Here is a 26,040-nt window from a genome sequence, read left to right as displayed (position 1 = left end):
AACACTTAGCATAAGGCCTATCCTCTTAGCAAATTTTTAAGAGAGTTTAATTATTTATTTACTAGAGAGAGAGAGAGAATGTGGAGGGCGGAGCAGAGGGAGAAAGACAAGCAGACTCCGCACTGAGCTCAGACAGCCACTGAACACAGAGCCTGACTCAGGGCTCAATCCCAGGACCCTAAGATCACTGCCTGGGCGGAAATCAACAGTGGACGCTTAACCCACTGAGCAACCCAGGCCCTCCACCCCCGCCCCCCACCCCTTGGCAAAGTTTTTAATATACAGTAGTTTTTTTTAACTATAGGCACTGTGCTGTTCAGTAGATCTCTAGGACTTATTTACTTAGTGTAATCGAAAATTTCTACCCTTTGATTAATATCTCCCCTTTCCCCTTCGCCCATCCTCTGGAAAGCACCATTCTACTCTTTGCCTCTATGAGTTTGACTGTTTTATATTCATAATGTAAGTGATATAATATAGTATTTGTTCTTCTGTGTCTGGCTTATTTCACTTACCATAATGTCCTCTAGGTTCATCTGTATTGTCATAAATGGCAAGATTTCCTTTTTTGATGCTGAATAGTATTCCTCTGTGTGTGTGTGTGTGTTGCACATATCACATTTTAATTTGTTGACTGATAGGCATTTAGGTTGCTTCCATGTCTGGGCTATGGTGAATAATGCTGCAATGAACGTGGGAATATCGATCTCTTTGAGATCCTGATTTCAGTTTCTTTGGATATATATCCAAAGTGGGATTGCTGAATGATATTGTACTTCTATTGTTAGTTTTTTTGAGAATCTTCCATCCTGTTTTCCAAGGTGGCTGTATCAATTTACATTCCCATCAACAGTGTACCAGGGATCCCTTTTCTGCACATCCTCACCAACACTTGTTATCTTTCTTGTTTCTTTTATCATATCTGTCCTAACAGGTGTGAGTGTAATATCCCATTGCAGTTTCAATTTGCATTTCCCTGATGATGTTGAGCACATTGTCATATATATGTTGGCTATTGATGTATCTTTTGTTCACTTCCTTTGCTCATTTTTACTCAGGTTATTTGGGGGGTTTTGCTATAATGTTGTAAGAGTTCTCTATATGTTTTGAATATTAGCCCTTTATTAAATATATTGTTTGCAGATATTTCCTCCCATGTCATAGGTTATCTTTTCATTTTGTAGATTGTTTCTTTTGTTGTCCTCAAGTTTTTTAGTTTCATGTAATCCTGCTTGTCTCTTCTTTTGTTGCCTGTGCTTTTAGTATCATATCCTTTGTTTTAGGCTGAATGTTACTCTTTTGTATGTAGATGCCACGTAATCCTTAATCCCTCATCTATCTGTGGACATCTCAGTCACTTCAAACATTTTAGCTGTTGTGAATAGTGTTGCTATTAACATGAATGTGTAAAAATCTCTTCATGACTCTGCTTTCAGTTCTTTTGGATATAAAACCAGAAGTGGGATTGTTGGATCATATGATTGTTCTATTGTTAACTTTTTGAGGAACCTCTTCATGTAGAAGTTTTCACAAATTTCATTGCTGTTGCTTCTGCTAAACTATCCGAAAATCTTTATTTCTTGATTAATGCAAATTTATCTTTTTGCATATCCAGGGCCCTTGCAGAATCTCCACCATCCATTAACAACCTGAAGAGTGAAGTTGGTGAAAAAGGGAAGAATAAGGATGAAGGAGAAGTTGGTAACAATGAAAAAAAAGCTGCAGATGTTTGTATTGAGTCTCATCCAGAAGAGAAAAAGAAGAAACGTTCTGGGTTCAGAGACAGAAAAGTATGGAACACAGTCTTATAAATTAGTCAAAGCTCTTGTTAATTCTAATTAGAATAATGCATTTGAGTATCTTTTATAGTTTATTTCAGATGGCTCATATTCTCCTTACAATGATAGTCACCTCTCTGCTTTTTTTTTTTTGTCATTTTCTTTTTTTTTATTAATTTTTAATTTTTTTATAAACATATAATGTATTTTTAGCCCCAAGGATACAGGTTTTTTCTGTCATTTTCTAAAAAGGCAAATATAGTCCTGGAATGTGAAGTTGATGGGCCTAGTGAAAAGATCTAGAATTGATCATCAGGATTTGCATATATTTTCTTCACTCTTTTAATGCTGCTATTTTAGTTGATTCTTGCTTTCCAGATCTTTCTGATGCTAAGTGTTCTTGGAAATGTTAAGTCTTTGGTACAATTGATTTATGATGCCAAATTTGTAAAGGCAGAATAACCTCTCTTTGGAAATACACAAATATTTCCAAAAATTCAACTAATTTTGATGATAGTATAAACGTTGAATGACTTCAGCTTTTAATATCTTTAATACAACTTGCTGTTACAGAGCTCTACCTCAGAAAAATTTCAATTCCAGTATAGTATTCCTATGATACTGAGCATTTGAATTCATCAGACATGAGTAATGAAAAGTCAAAAGGATGAATTTCTTAGACATCTGCATGTTAATGTTGAAATTCAGGGAATTGCTTCCTTTGATAAAATGTAGCTAATAAGTGTAGCACAATAATTTGAGTTATTTCTGTGTTGCATGCATGTTTGTGTGTGTGTGGGGTATATATTTGCAAGAAGAGTTCCTTTGAGAAATTTGGATTGTTTGTTTAGATGAAATTATTAAATATGTTTTTTCATTTCTCTAATCTGTTTCTGATTGAGGTGAATTTGAACAAAAATGATATGTTATAACTTACACAAAGTGATATAAGTCAACTCTCCCAGTGTTTCCACAATGATATATTTATTTGATCTTTTGCCCTGAGTGAATTTGAGTAAAGTTTCAATTTATCTTGTGCCAGCAGTTTCATTTATAGTTTTTACATTTTACAAAATAGAGCTAAAATTACCCAAATAAACATTTATTTTTGAACTTTCCGTTTTCTTCTCCTGCTTTCTGCTTAGCAGTGACCATATATCATACTTTGCAGATAAAAATGAAAGCTTGATCAATATAATTTACTTAATTTGTAACTCCCGTGGCTATAAAACCTTTCTAATCTATTTCTGAAATAATTCTTTTTTCACTATAGTCTCAGCGGAAGAGCTTAGTTTTCCATGTTCAAGGATAACCATTACACATGTCATCCTGTTTCCCCAAGAACCTGTTTCAACACTTATTTTTTCTTCTGTCCAGTTTCCTCAGTTACTCTTAGTCTTTTCATTTATTACATAGTTTACATAGACATGTTAAAGATTTTTCCACCTTTAATAAAATAATAAATTGCATTTTTGAGCTTTTTTTTTTTGCCATTCACCTTCTTTCCTACTGCACCAAACTGTTCCAGCCTCTACAGCTTCTCTTTGCCATCCTCACTTTTCTCTTAAGCTTTTTGGTTTTGTTCTTTTATATTGTTTTGATTTTTATGTAATATTTCAAATATTCAGTGAGGAAAAAAATAGGGACTACTATCATGATAATGTACATATCTGACACTTATTTTTGTCAAGTTTTAACATTTGACTATACTTGCTTCATTTATTTTTTAAAGAAACAAAATGAATATAAAAAATACATTGCTGTATACTTTCCCCAGTCCCATTTTTTCCCTCTTTTTCAGAGGTGAGTCATTTGCTTTAATTTGTGATTTATTAATATCACGTGTGGCCTGGTGGTTTTGTGTGTTTTAGTTTTAATTAAAAAAAAAAATTCCCAGGTCCAAAGAGTTAGGACAGCCCTGTCAATCAGTTTATGTTATACTGTTGTTATATGTGCTTCTCTTTCATTTAATATTTATATGATTTTATCTTCTTTCATTTTATTTTTGATTTTTAATTTTTAATTTTCAATTTTCTTGTCCCTTCTGACACATCAAGTCCTGAATTCTGAAAAATTCTCACACACTGCTTCAGTATTGTTTCATGGCCATTTCTTTTTTCTTGGAACTCTTACCTTACATCCTCATAACCTATACTGCATATCTTATAACTGTTCTTTATATTTTTTTTGAGTAGTTCTTCCCCTACTGCCCTGGGGCCTCTTTTCTTCCCACCCCCCCTTTTATTTTATGGTGGTAAAATAGTTAAAATGTCACATTTACTATGTTAACCATCTTTAAATGTACATTTTATCACAGAGTATCAGCATTTTCTTACCACCCATCTCCATAACTGTTTTCATGTTATAAAACTGAAAATCTATACTCATTAATCAGTAACTCTTTACTACCCCCTTCCCTAGCCCCTCGAAACCACCTTTCTGCTTTTTCTCCATGATTTTGAATGCTAAAAGAACCTCATACAAGTGGAATCATAGAGTATTTGTATTTTTGTGACTGGCTTGTTGCACTTCATGTAATGTCCTCAAGGTTCATCATGTTTTAGCATATGTTGGAATTTTCTTACTTTGGGGGATGTTACAGGGTATGAATATACTACATTTTGGTCATCCATTCAATCTCTTAATGGATATTTGTGTTGCTTCCACATTTTAGCTGTTTTGAAAAATGCTGGAGACCTTGCTTTCTCTTCTTTTGGGTATCTACCCAGAAGTGAAATTGCTAGATCGTATGGTAATCCTATTTTTAATTTTCTTATGGAACCACCATACTGTCTTCCACAGTGTTAAGCCATTTTGCATTCCCACCAGTGTTAAGCCATTTTGCATCCTATTTTTAATTTTCTTATGGAACCACCATACTGTCTTTCACAGTGTTAAGCCATTTTGCATTCCTACTTTGTCCATATCTTTGCCAACACTTGCTATGTTCTTATCTTAGATTAGCCATCCTAACAGATGTAAGGTGCTATCTCAGTACAGTTTTCATCTGCATTTCCATAATGTCAGTGAGGTTGAACAACTTTGCATGTGCCTAGTAGTCAGTTGTATGTCTTCTTTGTAGGAATGTTCATATCCTTTGCCCATTTCTCTGTTGTTGTTGTTTTTAATTGTTGAGTTTTAGGAGGTCTCTCTATAAAATCTGTTAACCACTTATCGGATATATGATATATGATTTGCAATTATTTCATCTCATTGTATGAACTTTTTTTTTTCTTTGTTGCTTATGCCTCTGGTGTCATATCTAAGAAATCATTACCAAATCTAATGTTGTGTTGCTTTCAACCTATGTTTTCTTCCATAAGTAAATAGTTTTAGGTCTTTCATTTTGGTCTTTGATCCATTTCAAGTTAGTTGTTTTAAAATATTTATTTATTTATTTTAGAGAGGTAGAGAATGCATGAGAGCAGGGATGGGATAGGATGGGTAGAGTGGAAGGGAGAGGGACAAGCAGATTCCACGCTGAGCATGGAGCCTGTTGCAGGCCTCAGTCCCACAACCCATGAGATCACAGTCTGAGTCGAAATCATGAGTTGGGCACTTATTAACCAACTGAGCCACCCAGGCACCCCCTTAGTTTATTTCTTATTATGGAGTTAGATCTTATCTACTGCAGCTTCATTCTTTTGTATGTGGATATGAATTTTCCTGGCACCATTTGTTGAAAAAGCTATCCTTTTTTCCATTAAATGGTTGTGGCTTCCTTGTCAAAAATCATTTAACCATGGATGTGAGGGTGTATTTTGGGTCTGTATTCTATTCCAGTGGTCTATATGTCTGTCTTTATGCCAGTACCACATTCTTTTGGTGACTGTAGTTTTACAAGATTTTATTTATTTGTTTGAGAGAGAGAGAGCGAGCGAGCAAGCAAGCACAAGCAGCAGGGATGGGTAGAAAGAGAGGGAGAAACAGACTCCCTGCCAAGGAGGGAGCCTGATGCGGAACTTGATCCCAGGACCCTGGGATCATGACCCTAGCTGAAGGCAGCTATTTAACTGACTGAGCCATTTAAGCACCCTGTAGTTTTATAATAAATTTTAAAATCAGGATGTGGTAGTCCTCAAACTTTGTTCTTCTTTTTCAAAATTTGTTTTGGCAGTTCAGAGTCCCAAGAGATCCCGTGACACATATTAGTTATTTCCATATATTGGCTCTTGTGAATCATGGTATATTGAACATGGGAGTACAGATATATCGTCAAGATACTGGTTTCACTGGACCATTTCCTTATACCACACACGAAAATGGACTCAAAATGGATGAAGGACCTCAATGTGAGAAAGGAATCCATCAAAATCCTTGAGGAGAACACAGGCAGCAACCTCTTTGACTTCAACCGCAGCAACTTCTTCCTAGGAACATCGCCAAAGGCAAGGGAAGCAAGAGCAAAAATGAACTATTGGGACTTCATCAAGATCAAAAGCTTTTCCACAGCAAAGGAAACAGTTAACAAAACCAAAAGACAATGGAAGAATGAGAGAAGATATTTGCAAATGATATATCAGATAAAGGGCTAGTATCTCAAAATCTATAAAGAGCTTAGCAAACTCAACACCCAAAGAATAAAAAATCCAATCAAGAAATGGGCAGAGGACGTGAACAGACATTTCTGCAAAGAAGACATCCAGATGGCCAACAGACACATGAAAAAGTGCTCCATATCACTCGGCATCAGGGAATTACAAATCAAAACCACAATGAGATACCACCTCCCACCAGTCAGAATGGCTAAAATTAACAAGTCAGGAAATGACAGATGCTGGTGAGGATGTGGAGAAAGGGGAACCCTCCTACACCGTTGGTGGGAATGCAAGCTCTTGCAACCACTCTGGAAAACAGCATGGAGATTCCTCAAAAAGTTGAAAATAGAGCTACCATATGACCCAGCAATTGCACTACTGGGTATTTACCCTAAAGATACAAACGTCGTGATCCGAAAGGGCACATGCACCTGAATGTTTATAGCAGCAATGTCCACAATAGTCAAACTATGGAAAGAACCTAGATGTCCATCAACAGATGAATGGATAAAGAAGATGTGGTATATATATACAGTGGAATACTATGCATCCATGAAAAGAAATGAAATCTTGCCATTTGTGACAACATGGATGGCACTAGAGGGTATTATGCTTAGTGAACTAAGTCAATCAGAGAAAGACAACTATCATATGATCTCCCTGAAATAAGGAAGTGGAGATGCAACGTGAGGGGTTTGGAGGGGGTAGGAAAAGAATAAACGAAACGAGATGGGATCGGGAGGGAGACATACCATAAGAGATTCTTAATGTCACAAAAACTGAGGGTGACGGGGGGGCGGTGGAGAGGGTGGTGGGGTTATGGACATTGGGGAGGATGTGTGTTATGGTGAGTGCTGTGAAGTGTGTAAACCTGGCAATTCATAGGCCTGTACCCCTGGGGCTAATAATACATTATATGTTTATTAAAAAAAAAAAAGATACCAGTTTGATTTTCCTTGCATATTACGCAGAAGTGAAATTTCTGGATGATGTGGTAGTTCTGTTTTTAATATGTTGAGGAACCTCCATACTGCTTTCCATAGAAGTTGAACCAATTTACATTCCCACCAACAGTGTAAAAAGTTCCCTTTTCTCCATATGCTCATGTACACTTGTTATCTTTCCTTTTTCTCTTTTTTGTTAAAGATTTTATGTATGTGTTTGAGAGAGACTATGGGAGAGAGCATGGTGGGGGGAGCAGAAAGAGAAGCGGTCAGGGAGCCTGACATGGCACTCAATCCCAGGACTCCAGGATCATAACCAGAGCTGAAGGCAGACACTTAGCCAACTCAGCCCCCCAGGTGCCCCTCTTTTCTCTTTTTTTTAACGTTAAAAGAAAAGAAAAACCTACCAGATTTATTTATTTATTTTGAAAGAGAGAGAGAGAGAGAGCACGCATGTGAGAGCATGCAAATGCACAGTTGCATTGGGGGAGGGGCAGAGGGAGTAAATCTTCAGGCATACTCCTTACTGGACATGGAACCTGATGCAGAGCTCAGTTTCATGACCCTGAGATCATGACCAGAGCTGAAACCAAGAGTCCGATTTCCAACCAGCTGAGCCACCCAGGTGCCCCATCTTTTCTCTTTTTGATGATAACCATCTAACAGGTGTGAGGTGGTATCTCTGTGGTTTTGATTTGCATTTTCCTGATGATTAGTGATGTTGAACACCTTTTCATGTATCTATTCACAATTTGGATGTGTTCCTTGGAAAAATTCCTATTGAGGTCATTCTGCCCATTTAATTGACTTGGTTTTTTTTTTTTTTTTTAAAGATTTTATTTATTAATTTGACAGAGAGAAATCACAAGTAGACGGAGAGGCAGCCAGAGAGAGAGAGAGAGGGAAGCAGGCTCTCGGCTGAGCAGAGAGCCCAATGCGGGACTCGATCCCAGGACTCTGAGATCATGACCTGAGCCGAAGGCAGCGGCTTAACCCACTGAGCCACCCAGGCGCCCTAATTGACTTGGTTTTTGTAGGGTTTTTGTTTCCCTTTTTAAAAATTTTTTTTTATTTTTTGGCTTTTAAAGTTTTCATTTTAATTCCAGTAAGTTAACGTAACAATGGTATATTGATTTCAGGTATGCAGTATAGTGATTCAGCAATTCCATACATCATCCAGTGCTCATCATGACATTTGCACTCCTTAATAATCCTACCACCTCTTTAACCCCTCTCCCACCCCCCTGTTCTGTGGTAACAATCAGTTCTCTATATTTAAGAGTCTGGTTTTTTTTGTTTGTTTGTTTGGTTCTTTGTAAATAGACTCCTTATGCAATGTGGAACCCATTGTGGGGCTTAAACTCACAAACCTGAGTTTGAGCTGAGATCAAGAGTCAGGCACTTAACTGACTGAGCTACCCAGATGCCTTAAGAGCCTGTTTTTTTTGTCTTTTTTCCCCCTTTGCTTGTTTGTTTTATTTTGTATATTCCACATGAGTGAAATCATATGGTGTTTGTCTTTCTCTAACTAACTTATTTTCATTTAGCCTTTTACCCTCTAGATCCATCCACGTTGTTGCAAATGACAAAATGTCACTTTTTCATGGCTGAGTAGTATTTTTGTCGCCTGCGCGTGCGCGCGTGTGTGTTTGTGTGTACACACACTTCTTTTTCCATTCATCTATTGATGGACACTTGGGTTGCTTCCATGTTTTGGCTTTTACAAATAATGCTGCAATAAATAGGGTGTTTATCTCTTCAAATTAGTGTTTTTGTATTCTTTGGGTAAATACCCTGTAGTGGAATTACTGGATCATATGGTAATTCTGTTTTTAATATTTTGAGGAGCCTCCATACCATGTTCCATAGTGGCTGCACTAAAAGTTTGCATTCCCACAAGCAGTGTACAAATGTTCCTTTTCGTCTATATTCTTGGCAACACTTGTTTCTTCTGTTGTTGATTTTAGCTAGTCTGACAGGAGTGAGGTGATACCTCACTCTGGTTTTTAAAAAAATATTTTTTAAGATTTTATTTATTAATTTGACAGAGAAAGATCACAAGTAGGCAGAGAGGTAGGCAGAGAGAGTGGGGGAAGCAGGCTCCCCACCGAGCAGAGTGCCTGATGCTGGGCTTTACCCCAGGACCTGAGACTATGACCTGGGCCAAAGGCAGAGGCCCAACCCACCAAGCCACCCAGGTGTCCCCCTCATTCTGGTTTTGATTTGCATTTTCCCGATTAGTGATGTTGAGCACTTTTCCTGTACCTGTAAGTCATCTCTATGTCTTCTTTCGAAAAACACCTTTTCAGATCTTGTGCCTATTTTTAAATCAGATTTTTTTTTAATTGTAGGAGCTCTTTAAATTTGACAAAATACAACAGCTTTTTGTGATAAAAGCCCTCAACAAATTGGGTTGAGAAGGAACTTAACTTCAACTTAAGAAAGGCAGTATATGACAAACCCACAGCTAACATATTGAACACTGAAAGGTTGAAACCTTTTCCTTTGTAATGAGGAAGAGGACCCACAGGGGTGCCCACTCTAAACAGTCTTTCACTAAATAGTACTGGAAGTTTCACGTAGATCAATTAGGAAAGACAAAGAAATATAAAGCATCCAAATAGGAAAGAAAGAAGGAAAATTATTGTTATCTGGAAATCATATGATCTTATATAATGATAATCCTAAAGACTCAATCAAAAAGCTATTGGAACTGATGAACAAACTCAGCAGAGTTGCAGGAAATAAACTGAATATACAGAATTGATCATACATGTTTGTATATACCAGCAATGAATTACCTGAAAAGGAAATAAAGATAATTATTCCACTCAGAATAGCATCAAGAACAAGAAAATACGTAGGAATAAATTTAACCAAGGTAATGAAAGATCTGTACAATGAAAACTTTGTCTTTGATGAAAGATACATAAGAAGACACACAAATGAAAAGATATCCTGTGTTCATGGATCAGAACAATAAATATCATTTAAATGTTTTTGCTACCCAAAGCTATCTGTACTTTCCTTGCAATATGTATAAAAATTCCATTCACATTTTTCACATGAAAATTTTTCACAGAAAAAGAAATGCTAAAATTTGTATAGAACTACAAAAGAACCGTAGAAAGAAGAGCTAAGCTCGAAGAATTCCACTTCCTGATATCAAATTATATAGTTATATTAAAACAGTGTATTCTGTCATTAAAATAGAACATATAGACCAGTGGCACAAAATGAAGATCCCAGAAATAAACCCCCCACTGGTACAGTCAGTCAGCATTTGAAAAGGGAGCCAGGAATACTGTAGGGGCAAAGGATAGTCTTTTCAATAAATGGTATTGGAAAGCTTCATAACCACATACAGAAAATGAAATTGAACCCTTATTTAAATCATTTGCCAGATTTAACTCAAAAGTATTAACTACTTTAACATAAGACCTAAAACAATAAAACTTGTAGACGTTTCCTTAGAAGGAAACTCAAAGAAGGGAATATAGAGGAAGAGCTCCTTATCTTTCGTCTTGCAATAAATTTTTTGGGCATGACACCAAAAACACAGCAAGAAAAAATCAACAAATGGAACCATTTCAAACTGACAAGCTTCCGCACAGCAAAGGCACCCCTCAACAAAATGAAAAGACAGCCTACAAAAAAGTATTTGCAAACCATATATTGAATATGGGGTTAATATCCCTTTTCTTTCTTTGTTGATGAGTCTAGTTAAACATCTGTTTTATCTTTTAAATAACTAGCTCTTATTATCACCAATCTTTTCTATTGTCTTTTTATTCCCTGTTTCCTTTTCTTAAACTCTCATCTTTGTTATCTCCTGCCTTTTGCTGGGGGCTTAGTTTGTTCTTTTTCTAGTTCCTTGAAGTATTTGAGATCTTTTTTTTTTTTTTAAAGATTTTTATTTATATATTTGAGATAGAAAGAGAGTGAGAGCGAGAGAGAGCATAAGCAGGGGGAGCAGCGGGCAGAAGGTGAAGCAGACTCCCTGCCAAGCAGGCAGCCTGATGCGGGGCTCGATCCCAGGACTCCAGGATCATCACCTGAGCTGAAGGCAGACCTTTAACCGACTGAGCCACTCAGGTGCCCCGAGATTTTTATTTTTTAAAATATAGATGTTTATTGGTATGAATTTCTCTCTTAGAAATGTTTTTTGCTATATTCTGTAAGGTTTGGTATGTTGTGTTTCCATTTTTTTTTTGTTTCAAGATGTTTTAAAATTTTTCTTTGTTGACCCATTGGTTTTTCAGGAGCATGTTGTTTAATCCCCATGCATTTTTTAATTTCGCAGTATTCTTCTTGTAATTGTGAGTTGCTTAGCATTATGGTCAGAAAATATGCTCAATATGATTTTAGTCTTCTTAAATTTATTATGACTTGTGGCCTAATGTGATCTCTCCTGGAGAACGTTCCATGTGTGCTTGAGAATAATATGTATCCTGCTGCAATTGAATGGAATATTCTGTAAATGTCTTTTAAAATTCATTTTCTTTAAGTCCAGTGTTTCCTCATTTATTTTCTGTCTGGGTGGTCTGTCCATTGTTCATAGTGGGATGTTCAAATCCCCTACTCTTATTGTATTGCTGTGTATTTTCCCCTTCAGTTCTGTTCACATTTGCTTTATATATTTAGGTGCATAACTACTTAGAAATGAATTGGTCTTGTATCATTATATTATTCTCTTCTTTGTCTCGTTATGGTTTTTGGCTTAAACTGTATTTTGTTTGGTAGTATAACTATTCCTGCTTTCTTTGGCTCCCATTTTCATAGAATAACTTTTCCCATCAACTTTGCTTCAGTTTGTGTGTGTCCCAAAATCTGAAATGAACAATAAAGTTGTTTTTGTTTTTTTGTGTTTTTTTTTTTTTTTTTTGTATTTTGGGGGGGATTTTTTTGCCATTTTGTTTCTTTGATTACATTACACTTAAAGTTGTTATTGACAGATATGGGTTTACTATTGCCATTTTGTTTTCTGAGTATTATCCTTTCTTTCTCTCTTGTTCTCTTCCTTTGTGATTTGATCATTTTCTTTCTTTTTTTTTTTTTTAAAGATTTTATTTATTAATTTGATAGAGAGAAATTACAAGTAAATGGAGAGGCAGGCGGAGAGAGAGAGATAGGGAAGCAGGCTCCCTGCTGAGCAGAGAGCCCGACGCGGGACTCGATCCCAGGACCCTGAGATCATGACCTGAGCCGAAGGCAGCGGCTTAACCCACTGAGCCACCCAGGCGCCCCTTGATTTGATCATTTTCTATAGCAGTGTGCTTAGGTTGTTTTTTTTTTCTTTTTACCTTTTGTGTATTTGGTATAGGTTTCTGCTTTGTAATTACCATGGGGCTTACATAACACTGTTAAACAGTGTATTTTAGGCTACTAACAGTTCAGCTTCTAATGTACACAAAAGCTCTACATTTGTTTGCCCCCAGTGTTTTATGTTTTTAATATCACAGTTTGTATGTTTTTACATTGTTTATTCAGTTACAGATCATTGTAATTCTTTTAATACTTTTTAAAAATCTTCATGCTAGAGTTAGAAGTGATTTATCCACCACCATTACAAAATTAGAGCATTCTTTTTTTCCTTTAACATTTATTTATTTATTTGTCAGAGAGAGAGGGCACTAACAAGTGGAGTGGTAGGCTGGGGGAGAAGCAGGCTCAAGGAGCCCAATGCTGGACTCGATCCCAGAATCCTGGCATCATGACCTGTGCTGAGAGCAGACACTTAACTGACTGAGCCACACAGGTGTCCCCCAAAATTAGAGCATTCTAAAGTTAACTATACATTTACCTTCACCAGTGAGTTTTACATTTTTGTTTTCCTGATACTGGTGTCTTTTGGTTTTAGGTTCAGGAATTACCTTCCTTTTTTTTTTTTTTTTTTTTAAAAGTAAGTTCATTTATTTAAGTAATCTAAGTAATCTCTACATCCAATATGTGATTCAAACTTAGGACCCCAAGATCAAGAGCCACATGCCGTACTGACTGAGTCAGCCTGGCTCTTCAGGCTCAGGAATTACCTTTAAAATTTCTTGTAAGATTAATCTAGAGTTGATGAATTCTTCAGCTTTTTGTTTTCCTGGAAAACTCTGAAGTGTCTCAATATGTGCTGCTTTGAATTCATTTTGTTTAGAACTCTTGGAGCTTCCTGCATCTGCATGTCTGTTTCTTTCCCCAGATTAGGAATGTTTTCAGTCATCGATTCTTTGAATAAGTGTTCTCCCTCATTCTTTCTCCTTCTGGGACCCCAGTGATGCACATTTTGGTCCATTTGATGCTGTAAGTCCCTTAAGCTATCTTCATTCTTTTTCATTCTCTTTTCTTTTTGTTCCTCTAATTAGGGAGTTTCCTTAATTTTGCTGCCCCAAAAATTGGCTTTTTATTTAACGAGACTGGTATCATTGGGCCTGGAATTTCATAGAACTTCAAGAAGTCATCTTATGATAGATTGTTATTATGGATGGCCCATAATTCACTAGGTGAAAAAGAGAGGGAGTTCCTAACATAAAGGACAGCTGTTGGGGGTACAAATTAGCTTTTATTAATCACATCTAGAGAGAAAGTGTGCCAGACACTAATTTATTTACGAAATCTTTCTGCCTGCTGCCTTTTCCAGGGTCTGGCTACAGTTAGCATTCATTCAAAGCCTGTGTAAGATTTCTATTATCAGGGCCCACAGGGATTCACTGTCACTTGCGTTCACTTGGCCCCAAGATATTATAGCCTTGATTTTCTTTAGGCATTATACCAAAATTGAACCATAGAACTGGTTTCAGGACCAGCAGTTTTATTGAAGAGAACTGACTTGACATCATGAAGTTCAAGAATGTTTTAAGTAAATGATAGAATGCAACTATTATAATTCTCTTAGTAAATCTTTTCCCCAAGCTAACCATTTCAGTCCTACAGTTTGCTGTATATCTTGGCTTCTGAGCCTTTGTTACCTTAGATGCTGTATTCTAAACCCTTTATAGTTTGCTAGCATTACTTTGAATATAACCACTCAGGGGCGCCTCGATGGCTTAGTCAGTAAGTGTCTGTCTTTGGCTCAGGTCATGATCCCAGGGTCCTGGGATTGAGCCTCACACCAGGCTCCCTGCTCAGAGGGAAGCCTGCTTCTCCCTCTCCAACTCCCCCTGCTTGTGTTCCCTCTTTTGCTTTGTCACTCTCTGTCAAATAAATAAATAAAATCTTAAAAAAAAAAAAAAGAAAAGAATATAACCACTTAAAAGGAGGCAGCTTTATATAATTTAATATGGTACAGTCTCCAATATACATTGTTAAGTGAAAAAAAGTAAAATATGTACTGCACAGTGTGTCTATATTAAACTTTAATATTGGGGAATGCAAAAAGTCTATTCTTTGGCCTATTGTTTTAAACTAAAACTAATAATATTCAGCAACATAATTTAGGGACTTTTAACAACCCAGGAATCTGAGGAGTCTGAAAATTACTGACTTTTAACGTGTTGTCTTTCTATCTTTATCTTGTATAGGATTGACTTAACTTTTTAGTTCAGAAAAACATCTTTTGCAGTAGCTATAGCTTATATCCTAAACATAGCAAACTGAATGTTTTTATTGCTGTTGTTCAAAAGAACAAGAATACAGATGTCCTAAAGTTTTTTCTTCTGTAGCCAGTATTATCCAGCAGGTAGTTGTAATATAATAAAAAAATGCCTTTGAGTTAAGACTTGTAGCTGAGTTTTAAAGCCGCTAAAGGGTTGAAAAGCTCCTTAGTGTATTTGCCACATACCAAATATTTTGATAAAATCTCTGAAGTCAGCACTCAGATTTTAATGCAAATTAGCACTGAAAGATTTCCTGTCATGTATAGTTACAAATTAGCAGTCCTTTCATTGTTACTGAATGTACATCTGGTAGTGGGATTAAGACCACCACAATTGCTGTTGTCAGTGACCTCAAAATGACCAATTAGCCAGGACTGGCAGTTATGGTGTTAGTACAACTAATATGGCAAATTAAAAACATTTTTTCATAATATTAGCAAATGACTTTTAGACATTGAACTATTAGATATTTAGATCATATTGCTTTGACACATTTCCCACCAGTTATCTATAATATATTATTTATTTTTGCCACCTCAATATCTAGAATTCAGGTACGAGAGAAATCTTTGCACCAGAATACTATGTAGTCAGTGTTCTGGTAAAAAAGATGTCTCTCATTCTTATATTTGGAAAAGAATATTATATAGAAGGTATAGTGTTTTGTATGTTCCATGCACAGAATCACAACTTGGATGCCAGGTTAAAAAATGGGCATATTAATATACTCTTTTAGTAAAATGTGTACCATATTCTATTTTGTTACTATTCAAGTACTATTCAAGTATTGTGTTCTTCCCAGCTCTGCTTTTTCCTAAATATGGTGTTTGTAAAATATTAATCTAATAGTCAAAAGTAAAAGTCTTCTTGCTTCAGACTTGTTAACCGTTTGCATGATATGTAATTTTATTTTTTAATACTATTACTTAATATATTTTGTGTTTGAAAGACTATTACCTATTTAAACCTATGAATTTCCGATTCTGCTTTGTTTTGGGATTTAAGAAATTGCATCAAAGTAAAAACTGTAAAATCAGTCCCTTTTTAAAAATTTGGTATTTAAGAATCTATAGGCTACCCTGTTCTTGTATAACACTTCTCATTTTTGTTTTTTTAAATGATTTAAGAAATTAGGAAATTATTTGCAGAAAATTCTGAACAAAAGTTACACAAGCATTGCCTCAACTGAAGTATGAATAGTATATTGGAGGGGAAAGGTTCATAAGTTTTTGAAATTCAAGTTTATATCTAATATAAAAAAATTCATTTATGGAAAGAATATATAATAGTATATTTCCAGAAATAAGATAGAAAATAAATGAAAATGAGAATTGCTTAATACAGTAATACTCTGTATTTCTAATTTTAGGTGATGGAATATGAGAATAGAATTAGAGCATATTCTACACCAGACAAAATCTTCCGATATTTTGCCACCTTGAAAGTAATCAATGAACCTGGTGAATCTGAAGTGTTCATGACTCCACAAGATTTTGTGCGATCCATAACACCAAATGAAAAACAACCAGAACGTAAGTGCTAAAGTGAAAATTGAGATTATGATATTAGTTTTGTTATATTATGTTTTGTTTCTTTCTTTGTATTGCCTAGCCATTGTAGTTACATGCAGTAATTATACTCATTGTGTAGGGACTGAATATCAGGCACTATTCCAATGTTTAGGAGTACAGAGGAGGAGTCAACAGTCAATGAGCCTATCCTCAACCAGAGTACTGAGTTGAGGAGATTGTACCCAGGTGTTATCTACTAGAAAAATTTAAAGTCATATACTTGTTGCCACTGGGCCAAGGGAGCACAGATGGGGTAACCTCCACACAGACCAAAAAGCCTGGAAGGGAGGAGACTGAGAAGGAAGACATTTCAAGGAATAGGAGCTTTGAAGGGCCACTGCACACACCTACCTGGAAATCCAGAGTATGCCCAGGGCCAGAGATGTTTGGAAAAGACATGAGTGGGCTTGTACCCCTTGTTGACCTTTGTGTTCCATGTGAGGAGGTAGTGAAAGTTAAAGCAGAGTCGTAGGAGGAGCTAAAAATCAAAGGAGGTTCCCAGCTTAGAGCCAGTCTGCAAATGTTAGGAGATATTGGGGTGTTTTTTTGTTTTGTTTTGTTTTGTTTTGTTTTCATTCTTTTCGTCTCCAATATTTAAAGAAGTCTCTGTCATGTCACTTGCTGACTGTGTGGATAATAGAATAGAAATTTCAGTAGTGGCACATGACAGAGAACACAATCTTTGCAAAAATATTTTTGGAAAAAAATTACTGAACATTGATGACTGTAGTCCTTAACAAGATACATAAATTAAACAGTGGAAATAGGGAGAATTGGTTTTAATGACCACATTGTAATATTCAAATATCCAGTTCTAATAAATTATATGACATACCAATAATCAGGAATAAATGACCCATCAACAGAAAGAAAAAGAAATTAACAGAAACTATCCCTGAGGAAGCCCAAGCATTGCATTTACTAATCAAACACTTAAAATCAACTGCCTTGAATATGCTAGATGAAACCGTTGACAGAGAACTGTAGGAAACAAGGTAAACAATGTGTTTAATAGAGAATACCCATTAAGGAATAGAAATGACAAAAAAGGAACCAAATAAGAATTCTTGAGCTTGAAAGGTACAGTAGCTGAAATAGAAGAATTCACTGGAACTGTTCAACAGTAGGTTTTGAGCAGGGAGATAGATTAATCACAGAATTTAGATTGATTGGTACTGTCTAGTCAGAGGAGCAGAATTCAGAAAGAGTGAATAAAAATGAACATAAGCTAAAATATATGAGAGGCACCATCAAATATACCAACCAATGTTTAATGGGAGTCTAAGAAAGAGAAATTAAGACATTTCCAGATAATCAAAAGTGACGAAAGTTTCATGTTTGTGGTTCTTCTATACAAGAAATGCTAAGTACAGTTCTTTAGGCTGAAATGAAAGGATGCTAGACAGTAACTTGATGCCATACAAAGAAATTAAAAAACAATAAAGACCATGTGGCGCCTGGATGGCTCAGTGGGTTAAAGCCTCTGCCTTTGGCTCAGGTCATGATGGGATCGAACCCGCGTCGGGCTCTCTGCTCAACAGGGAGCCTGCTTCCCTCTTTCTTTCTGCCTGCCTCTCTGCCTACTTGTGATCGCTCTCTCTCTCTATCAAATAAATAAATAAAATCTTTTAAAAATAATAATAATAATAATAAAGACCAGTAAAGCTAACTATGCAAGGAAATATAAAAGCCAGTATGCTTTATTTTTTGTTTGTAACTCCCTTTGGCTTCATTTATGATTTAAAACACAAATTCATAAAATAACAGTTATAATAAGTATGTTACTATTGAAGCAAACTACATTGTTTTCAATTTAAGATGTTATAATCCCCAAGTTAACCACTAAGAAAATAACTTTGAAATATACAGAAAAGAAAAATGAGGAGAAAAGAGGAATGGTACACTAGAAAAAATTAAACACAAAAGGGCAAGATCGGAGGATTCAAGGGACAAAAAATATGTAAGACATACAGAAAACAAATTACAACATGGCCAAAGCAGATCCTTTCTTATCAGAGTCACTTTCAAGATGGCGGAGAAGTAGCCAGCTGAGACTACTTAAGCTAGCAGGAGATCAGCTAGATAGCTTATCTAAAGATTGCAAACACCTGCAAATCCATCGGCAGATTGAAGAGAAGAAGAACAGCAATTCTAGAAACAGAAAAACAACCACTTTCTGAAAGGTAGGACTGGTGGAGAAGTGAATCCAAAGCGATGGGAAGATAGACCCCGGGGGGAGGGGCCGGCTCCCGGCAAGCGGCGGAGCAACGGAGCACAATATCAGGACTTTTAAAAGTCTGTTCCACTCACTCCAGAGGCTAAACCGGGGTGAAGCCCATGCGGAGTCAGCATGGCCTCAGGTCCCGCAGGATGACAGAAGGATCGGGGGTGTCTGAGTGTCGCAGAGTTTGCGGGTACTGGAACAGGAAAGCCAGCTACAGAGACAGAGCCAACAGTAAGCTCACAGCTGGGGGTTACCTTACACCGGTCGCAGGCTCGGTGAGCTTGGAGTGCAACCGGAGGTCAGGCAGACGGGAGTTACTGGGCGCTGTTCTCTGAGGGCGCACTGAGGAGTGGGGCCCCGGGCTCTCGGTTCCTCCAGGCTGGAGACCAGGAGGCCGCCATTTGTATTCCCGTCCTCCGGAACTCTACGGAAAGCGCTCAGGGAACAAAAGCTCCTGAAAGCAAAGCTGAGCGGATTACTCAGCCCGGCCCCTGGTAAGGGCAGTGCAATTCTGCCTGGGGCAAAGACACTTGAGAAGCACCACACCAGGCTCCTCCCCCAGAAGATCAACAAGAAATCCAGCCAAGACCAAGTTCACCTACCAAGGAGTGCAGTTTCAATACCAAGGAGAGCAGCAGAATTCCAGAGGAGAAAGCAAAGCATGGAACTCATGGCTTTCTCCCTGTGATTTTTTAGTCTTGCAGTTAATTTAATTTTTTTCTTTTTCATTTTTTTTCTCTTCTTCTGCTAAAATTTTTTTTAACTTTTACCCTTTACTTTTTTAACTAGTTTAATATATATATTTTTTCTTTTTTATACTTTTCTTTATTCATTTTCTTTTTTTAATTCTTTTCATTTTTTTTTCTTTTTTTCTTTCTTTCTTTTTGTACCTCTTTTTATCCCCTTTCTTCCCCCTCACAATTTGGGATCTCTTCTGATTTGGTTAAAGCATATTTTCCTGGGGTTGTTGCTACCCTTTTAGTATTTTACTTGCTCCTTCATATACTCTTATCTGGACAAAATGACAAGGCGGAAAAATTCACCACAAAAAAAAGAACAAGAGGCAGTACCGAAGGCTAGGGACCTAATCAATACAGACATTGGTAATATGTCAGATCTAGAGTTCAGAATGACAATTCTCAAGGTTCTAGCCGGGCTCGAAAAAGGCATGGAAGATATTAGAGAAACCCTCTCGGGAGATATAAAAGCCCTTTCTGGAGAAATAAAAGAACTAAAATCTAACCAAGTTGAAATTAAAAAAGCTATTAATGAGGAGCAATCAAAAATGGAGGCTCTCACTGCTAGGATAAATGAGGCAGAAGAAAGAATTAGCGATATAGAAGACCAAATGACAGAGAATAAAGAAGCTGAGCAAAAGAGGGACAAACAGCTACTGGACCACGAGGGGAGAATTCGAGAGATAAGTGACACCATAAGACAAAACAACATTAGAATAATTGGGATTCCAGAAGAAGAAGAAAGAGAGAGGGGAGCAGAAGGTATACTGGAGAGAATTATTGGGGAGAATTTCCCCAATATGGCAAAGGGAACGAGCATCAGAATTCAGGAGGTTCAGAGAAAGCCCCTCAAAATCAATAAGAATAGGTCCACACCTCGTCACCTAATAGTAAAATTTACAAGTCTTAGTGACAAAGAGAAAATCCTGAAAGCAGCCCGGGAAAAGAAGTCTGTAACATACAATGGTAAAAATATTAGATTGGCAGCTGACTTATCCACAGAGACCTGGCAGGCCAGAAAGAGCTGGCATGATATTTTCAGAGCACTAAACAAGAAAAACATGCAGCCAAGAATACTATATCCAGCTAGGCTATCATTGAAAATAGAAGGAGAGATTAAAAGCTTCCAGGACAAACAAAAACTGAATTTGCAAACACCAAACCAGCTCTACAGGAAATATTGAAAGGGGTCCTCTAAGCAAAGAGAGAGCCTACAAGTGGCAGATCAGAAAGGAACAGACCATATACAGTAACAGTCACCTTACAGGCAATACAATGGCACTAAATTCATATCTCTCAATAGTTACCCTAAATGTTAATGGGCTAAATGCCCCTGTCAAAAGACACAGGGTATCAGAATGGATAAAAAAACAAAACCCATCTATATGTTGCCTCCAAGAAACTCATTTTAAGCCCGAAGACACCTCCAGATTTAAAGTGAGGGGGTGGAAAGGAATTTACCATGCTAATGGACATCAGAAGAAAGCAGGAGTGGCAATCCTTATATCAGATAAATTAGATTTTAAGCCAAAGACTATAATAAGAGATGAGGAAGGACACTATATCATACTCAAAGGGTCTGTCCAACAAGAAGATCTAACAATTTTAAATATCTATGCCCCCAACGTGGGAGCAGCCAACTATATAAACCAATTAATAACAAAATCAAAGAAACACATCAACAATAATACAATAATAGTAGGGGACTTTAACACTCCCCTCACTGAAATGGACAGATCATCCAAGCAAAAGATCAACAAGGAAATAAAGGCCTTAAACGACACACTGGACCAGATGGACATCACAGATATATTCAGAAAATTTCATCCCAAAGCAACAGAATACACATTCTTCTCTAGTGCACATGGAACATTCTCCAGAATAGATCACATCCTCGGTCCTAAATCAGGACTCAACTGGTATCAAAAGATTGGGATCATTCGCTGCATATTTTCAGACCACAATGCTCTGAAGCCAGAACTCAAGCGCAAGAAGAAGTTTGGAAAGAACCCAAATACATGGAGACTACACAGCATCCTTCTAAAGAATGAATGGGTCAACCGGGAAATTAAAGAAGAGTTGAAAAAAATCATGGAAACAAATGATAATGAAAATACAACGGTTCAAAATCTGTGGGACACAACAAAGGCAGTCCTGAGAGGAAAATATATAGCGGTGTAAGCCTTTCTCAAGAAACAAGAAAGGTCTCAGGTACACAACCTAACCGTACACCTAAAGGAGCTGGAGAAAGAACAAGAAAGAAACCCTAAGCCCAGCAGGAGAAGAGAAATCATAAAGATCAGAGCAGAAATCAATGAAATAGAAACCAAAAAAACCCCAATAGAACAAATCAACAAAACTAGGAGCTGGTTCTTCGAAAGAATTAATAAAATTGATAAACCCCTGGCCAGACTTATCAAAAAGAAAAGAGAAAGGACCCAAATAAATAAAATCATGAATGAAAGAGGAGAGATCACAACTAACACCAAAGAAATACAAACTATTATAAGAACATACTATGAGCAACTCTACGCCAACAAATTTGACAATCTGGAAGAAATGGATGCATTCCTAGAACCATATAAACTACCAGAACTGATCCAGGAAGAAATAGAAAGACTGAACAGACCCATAACCAGTAAGGAGATTGAAACAGTCATTAAAAATCTCCAAACAAACAAAAGCCCAGGGCCAGACGGCTTCCCTGGGGAATCCTACCAAACATTTAAAGAAGAACTAATTCCTATTCTCCTGAATTCTTCCAAAAAATAGAAATGGAAGGAAAACTTCCAAACTCATTTTATGAGGCCAGCATCACCTTGATCACAAAACCAGACAAGGATCCCATCAAAAAAGAGAGCTATAGACCAATATCCTTGATGAACACAGATGCGAAAATTCTCACCAAAATACTAGCCAATAGGATTCAACAGTACATTAAAAGGATTATTCACCATGACCAAGTGGGATTTATTCCAGGGCTGCAAGATTGGTTCAACATCCACACATCAATTAATGTGATACAACACATCAATAAAAGAAAGAACAAGAACCATATGATACTCTCAGTGGATGCTGAAAAAGCATTTGACAAAGTACAGCATCCCTTCCTGATCAAAACTCTTCAAAGTGTAGGGATAGAGGGCACATACCTCAATATCATCAAAGCCATCTATGAAAAACCCACCACAAATATTCTCAATGGAGAAAAACTGAAAGCTTTTCCTCTAAGGTCAGGAACACAGCAGGGATGTCCATTATCACCACTGCTATTCAACATAGTACTAGAAGTCCTAGCCTCAGCAATCAGAGAACAAAAGGAAATTAAAGGCATCCAAATCAGCAAAGAAGAAGTCAAATTATCACTCTTCGCAGATGATATGATACTATATGTGGAAAACCCAAAAGACTCCACTCCAAAACTGCTAGAACTTGTACAGGAATTCAGTAAAGTGTCAGGATATAAAATCAATGCACAGAAATCAGTTGCATTTCTCTACACCAACAATAAGACAGAAGAAAGAGAAATTAAGGAGTCAATCCTATTTACAATTGTACCCCAAACCTTAAGATATCTAGGAATAAACCTAACCAAAGAGGTTAAGAATCTATACTCAGAAAACTATAAAGTACTCATGAAAGAAATTGAGGAAGACACAAAGAAATGGAAAAATGTTCCATGCTCCTGGATTGGAAGAATAAATATTGTGAAAATGTCTATGCTACCTAAAGCAATCTACACATTTAATGCAATTCCTATCAAAGTACCATCCATCTTTTTCAAAGAAATGGAACAAATAATTCTAAAATTTATATGGAACCAGAAAAGACCTCGAATAGCCAAAGGAATATTGAAAAAGAAAGCCAAAGTTGGTGGCATCACAATTCCGGACTTCAAGCTCTATTACAAAGCTGTCATCATCAAGACAGCATGGTACTGACACAAAAACAGACACATAGATCATTGGAACAGAATAGAAATCCCAGAAATAGACTCTCAACTCTATAGTCAACTAATCTTTGACAAAGCAGGAAAGAATGTCCAATGGAAAAAAGACAGCCTCTTCAATAAATGGTGTTGGGAAAATTGGACAGCCACATGCAGAAAAATGAAATTGGACCATTTCCTTACAGCACACACAAAAATAGACTCAAAATGGATGAAGGACCTCAATGTGAGAAAGGAATCCATCAAAATCCTTGAGGAGAACACAGGCAGCAACCTCTTCGACCTCAGCCGCAGCAACATCTTCCTAGGAACATTGCCAAAGGCAAAGGAAGCAAGGGCAAAAATGAACTACTGGGATTTCATCAAGATCAAAAGCTTTTGCATAGCAAAGGAAACAGTTAACAAAATCAAAAGACACCTGACAGAATGGGAGAAGATATTTGCAAACGACATATCAGATAAAGGACTAGTGTCCAAAATCTATAAAGAACTTAGCAAACTCAACACCCAAAGAACAAATAATCCAGTCAAGAAATGGGCAGAGGACATGAACAGACATTTCTGCAAAGAAGACATCCAGATGGCCAACAGACACATGAAAAAGTGCTCCAAATCACTCGGCATCAGGGAAATACAAATCAAAACCACAATGAGATATCACCTCACACCAGTCAGAATGGCTAAAATCAACAAGTCAGGAAATGACAGATGCTGGCGAGGATGCGGAGAAAGGAGAACCCTCCTACACTGTTGGTGGGAATGCAAGCTGGTGCAACCACTCTGGAAAACAGCATGGAGGTTCCTCAAAATGTTGAAAATAGAACTGCCCTATGACCTAGCAATTGCACTACTGGGTATTTACCCCAAAGATACAAACGTGGTGATCCAAAGGGGCACGTGCACCCGAATGTTTATAGCAGCAATGTCCACAATAGCCAAACTATGTAAAGAATCTAGATGTCCATCAACAGATGAATGGATCAAGAAGATGTGGTATATATGGGGCGCCTGGGTGGCTCAGTGGGTTAAGACGCTGCCTTTGGCTCAGGTCATGATCTCAGGGTCCTGGGATCGAGTCCTGTATCAGGCTTTCTGCTCAGCGGGGAGCCTGCTTCCCTATCTCTCTCTCTCTCTGGCTGCCTCTCCGTCTACTTGTGATTTCTGTCAAATTAATAAATAAAAAATCTTTAAAAAAAAAAAGAAGATGTGGTATATATACACAATGGAATACTATGCAGCCATCAAAAGAAATGAAATCTTGCCATTTGCGACAACATGGATGGAACTAGAGCGTATCATGCTTAGTGAAATAAGTCAAGCGGAGAAAGACAACTATCATATGATCTCCCTGATATGAGAAAGTGGTGATGCAACATGGGGGCTTAAGTGGGTAGGAGAAGAATAAATGAAACAAGATGGGATTGGGAGGGAGACAAACAATAAGTGACTCTTAATCTCACAAAACAAACTGAGGGTTGCTGGGGGGAGGGGGGTTGGGAGAAGGGGGTGGGGTTATGGACATTGGGGAGGGCATGTGCTTTGGTGAGTGCTGTGAAGTGTGTAAACCTGGCGATTCACAGACCTGTACCCGTGGGGATAAAAATATATGTTTATAAAAAATAAAAAATTAAAAAAAAAAGTCACTTTCAAGTGAGTTAAACTCACTAGTTAAAAAGAGAGTGAGAAGAGAAATATGATTTAACTTTTTGTCTACAGGGGACTTACTTTAGATCCAGAGACACAAGTATGTTGAAAATGAAAGTGTACAAATAGTAACCAAAAGAGAGCTGAGGTGATTTTACTCATTACAGAAAAAATAGATTTTTCTATGAAATTGTTATACAAGACCAAGCCATGGATAAAAGGGCCAGTTCATCAAGAAGATATAACCATCATCAATACATACCAAATGACAGACCCCAAAATATATGAAAGAAACATTGACAGAATTGAAGTGAGAAATAGGTCTTCAATAATAGTTGGGAGATGGGTGCCTGGTGGCTTAGTTGGTTAAGCACCCAACTCTTGCTTTTGGCTTAGGTCGTGATCTCATGGGTGATGAGATGGAACCCTGCATCAGGGTTCCTGCTCAGCAGGAAGTCTGCTTGAGGTTCTCTCCTCTCCCTCTGTGCCTCCCCCCTGCTCTCCTCTCACTCTCTCTCAAATAAATTAATCATTTTTAATGCTAAAAATGGTTAAATAAAATAATAAAAATAATAGTTGGGTGACTTCAGTGCTGCCATTTCAATAATGGATAGAATGTTTAGACAGAAGGTTAGTGAAGAAAGAGGACTTAATGCTATAAACCAGTTAGACCAAAGATATTTACAGAACATTCCACTCAAGAGCAGCAGAATTAATAGTGTTCTCAAGTGCAAATCAAATAGTCTCCAGAACAGACCATATAAACCATATGTTAGGTAATAAAATGAATCTTAAATTTTAAAAGATTAAAATCATACCAAGTATCTGTTCTGATTACAATAGAATGAAACTATCCATCAATAACAGAAGGATAACTAAAAAATGACAAATATGTGGAAAGTAAACCACCAATGGATTGGAGAAGAAATCACGAGAGAAGTTAGAAAATACTTTGAGATAAATGAAAGAGAAAACAGTATTTACCAAAATGTATGCGGTTCTCCAAAACCAAGGAAACTTAAAAATATAAACACCAAAATTTAAACAGAAGAAAGATCTCATATCAGTTTCC

The 26,040-nt window shown here is 37.0% G+C and overlaps 1 protein-coding gene across 4 annotated transcripts in view; it reads left to right on the top strand.

Annotated features, from left to right (window-relative positions):
- MICU1 (mitochondrial calcium uptake 1) overlaps window positions 1-26,040 on the top strand; it is a 247,798-nt gene that overhangs the window by 65,196 nt on the left and 156,562 nt on the right. For all 4 annotated transcript variants that reach the window (XM_032313604.1, XM_032313603.1, XM_032313602.1 and 1 more), the window contains exons 3-4: window positions 1,616-1,790; window positions 16,213-16,375. In XM_032313604.1, the coding sequence (XP_032169495.1) occupies window positions 1,616-1,790; window positions 16,213-16,375 (338 nt within the window). The remainder of the gene's footprint in view (window positions 1-1,615; window positions 1,791-16,212; window positions 16,376-26,040) is intronic.

Source organism: Mustela erminea, chromosome 14 (assembly GCF_009829155.1).
Source record: "Mustela erminea isolate mMusErm1 chromosome 14, mMusErm1.Pri, whole genome shotgun sequence".
NCBI classification, from domain to species: Eukaryota; Metazoa; Chordata; class Mammalia; order Carnivora; family Mustelidae; genus Mustela; species Mustela erminea.
The sequence above is the reverse complement of the archived record's forward strand: the minus strand, read 5'-3'. Positions and strand labels throughout refer to the sequence as shown.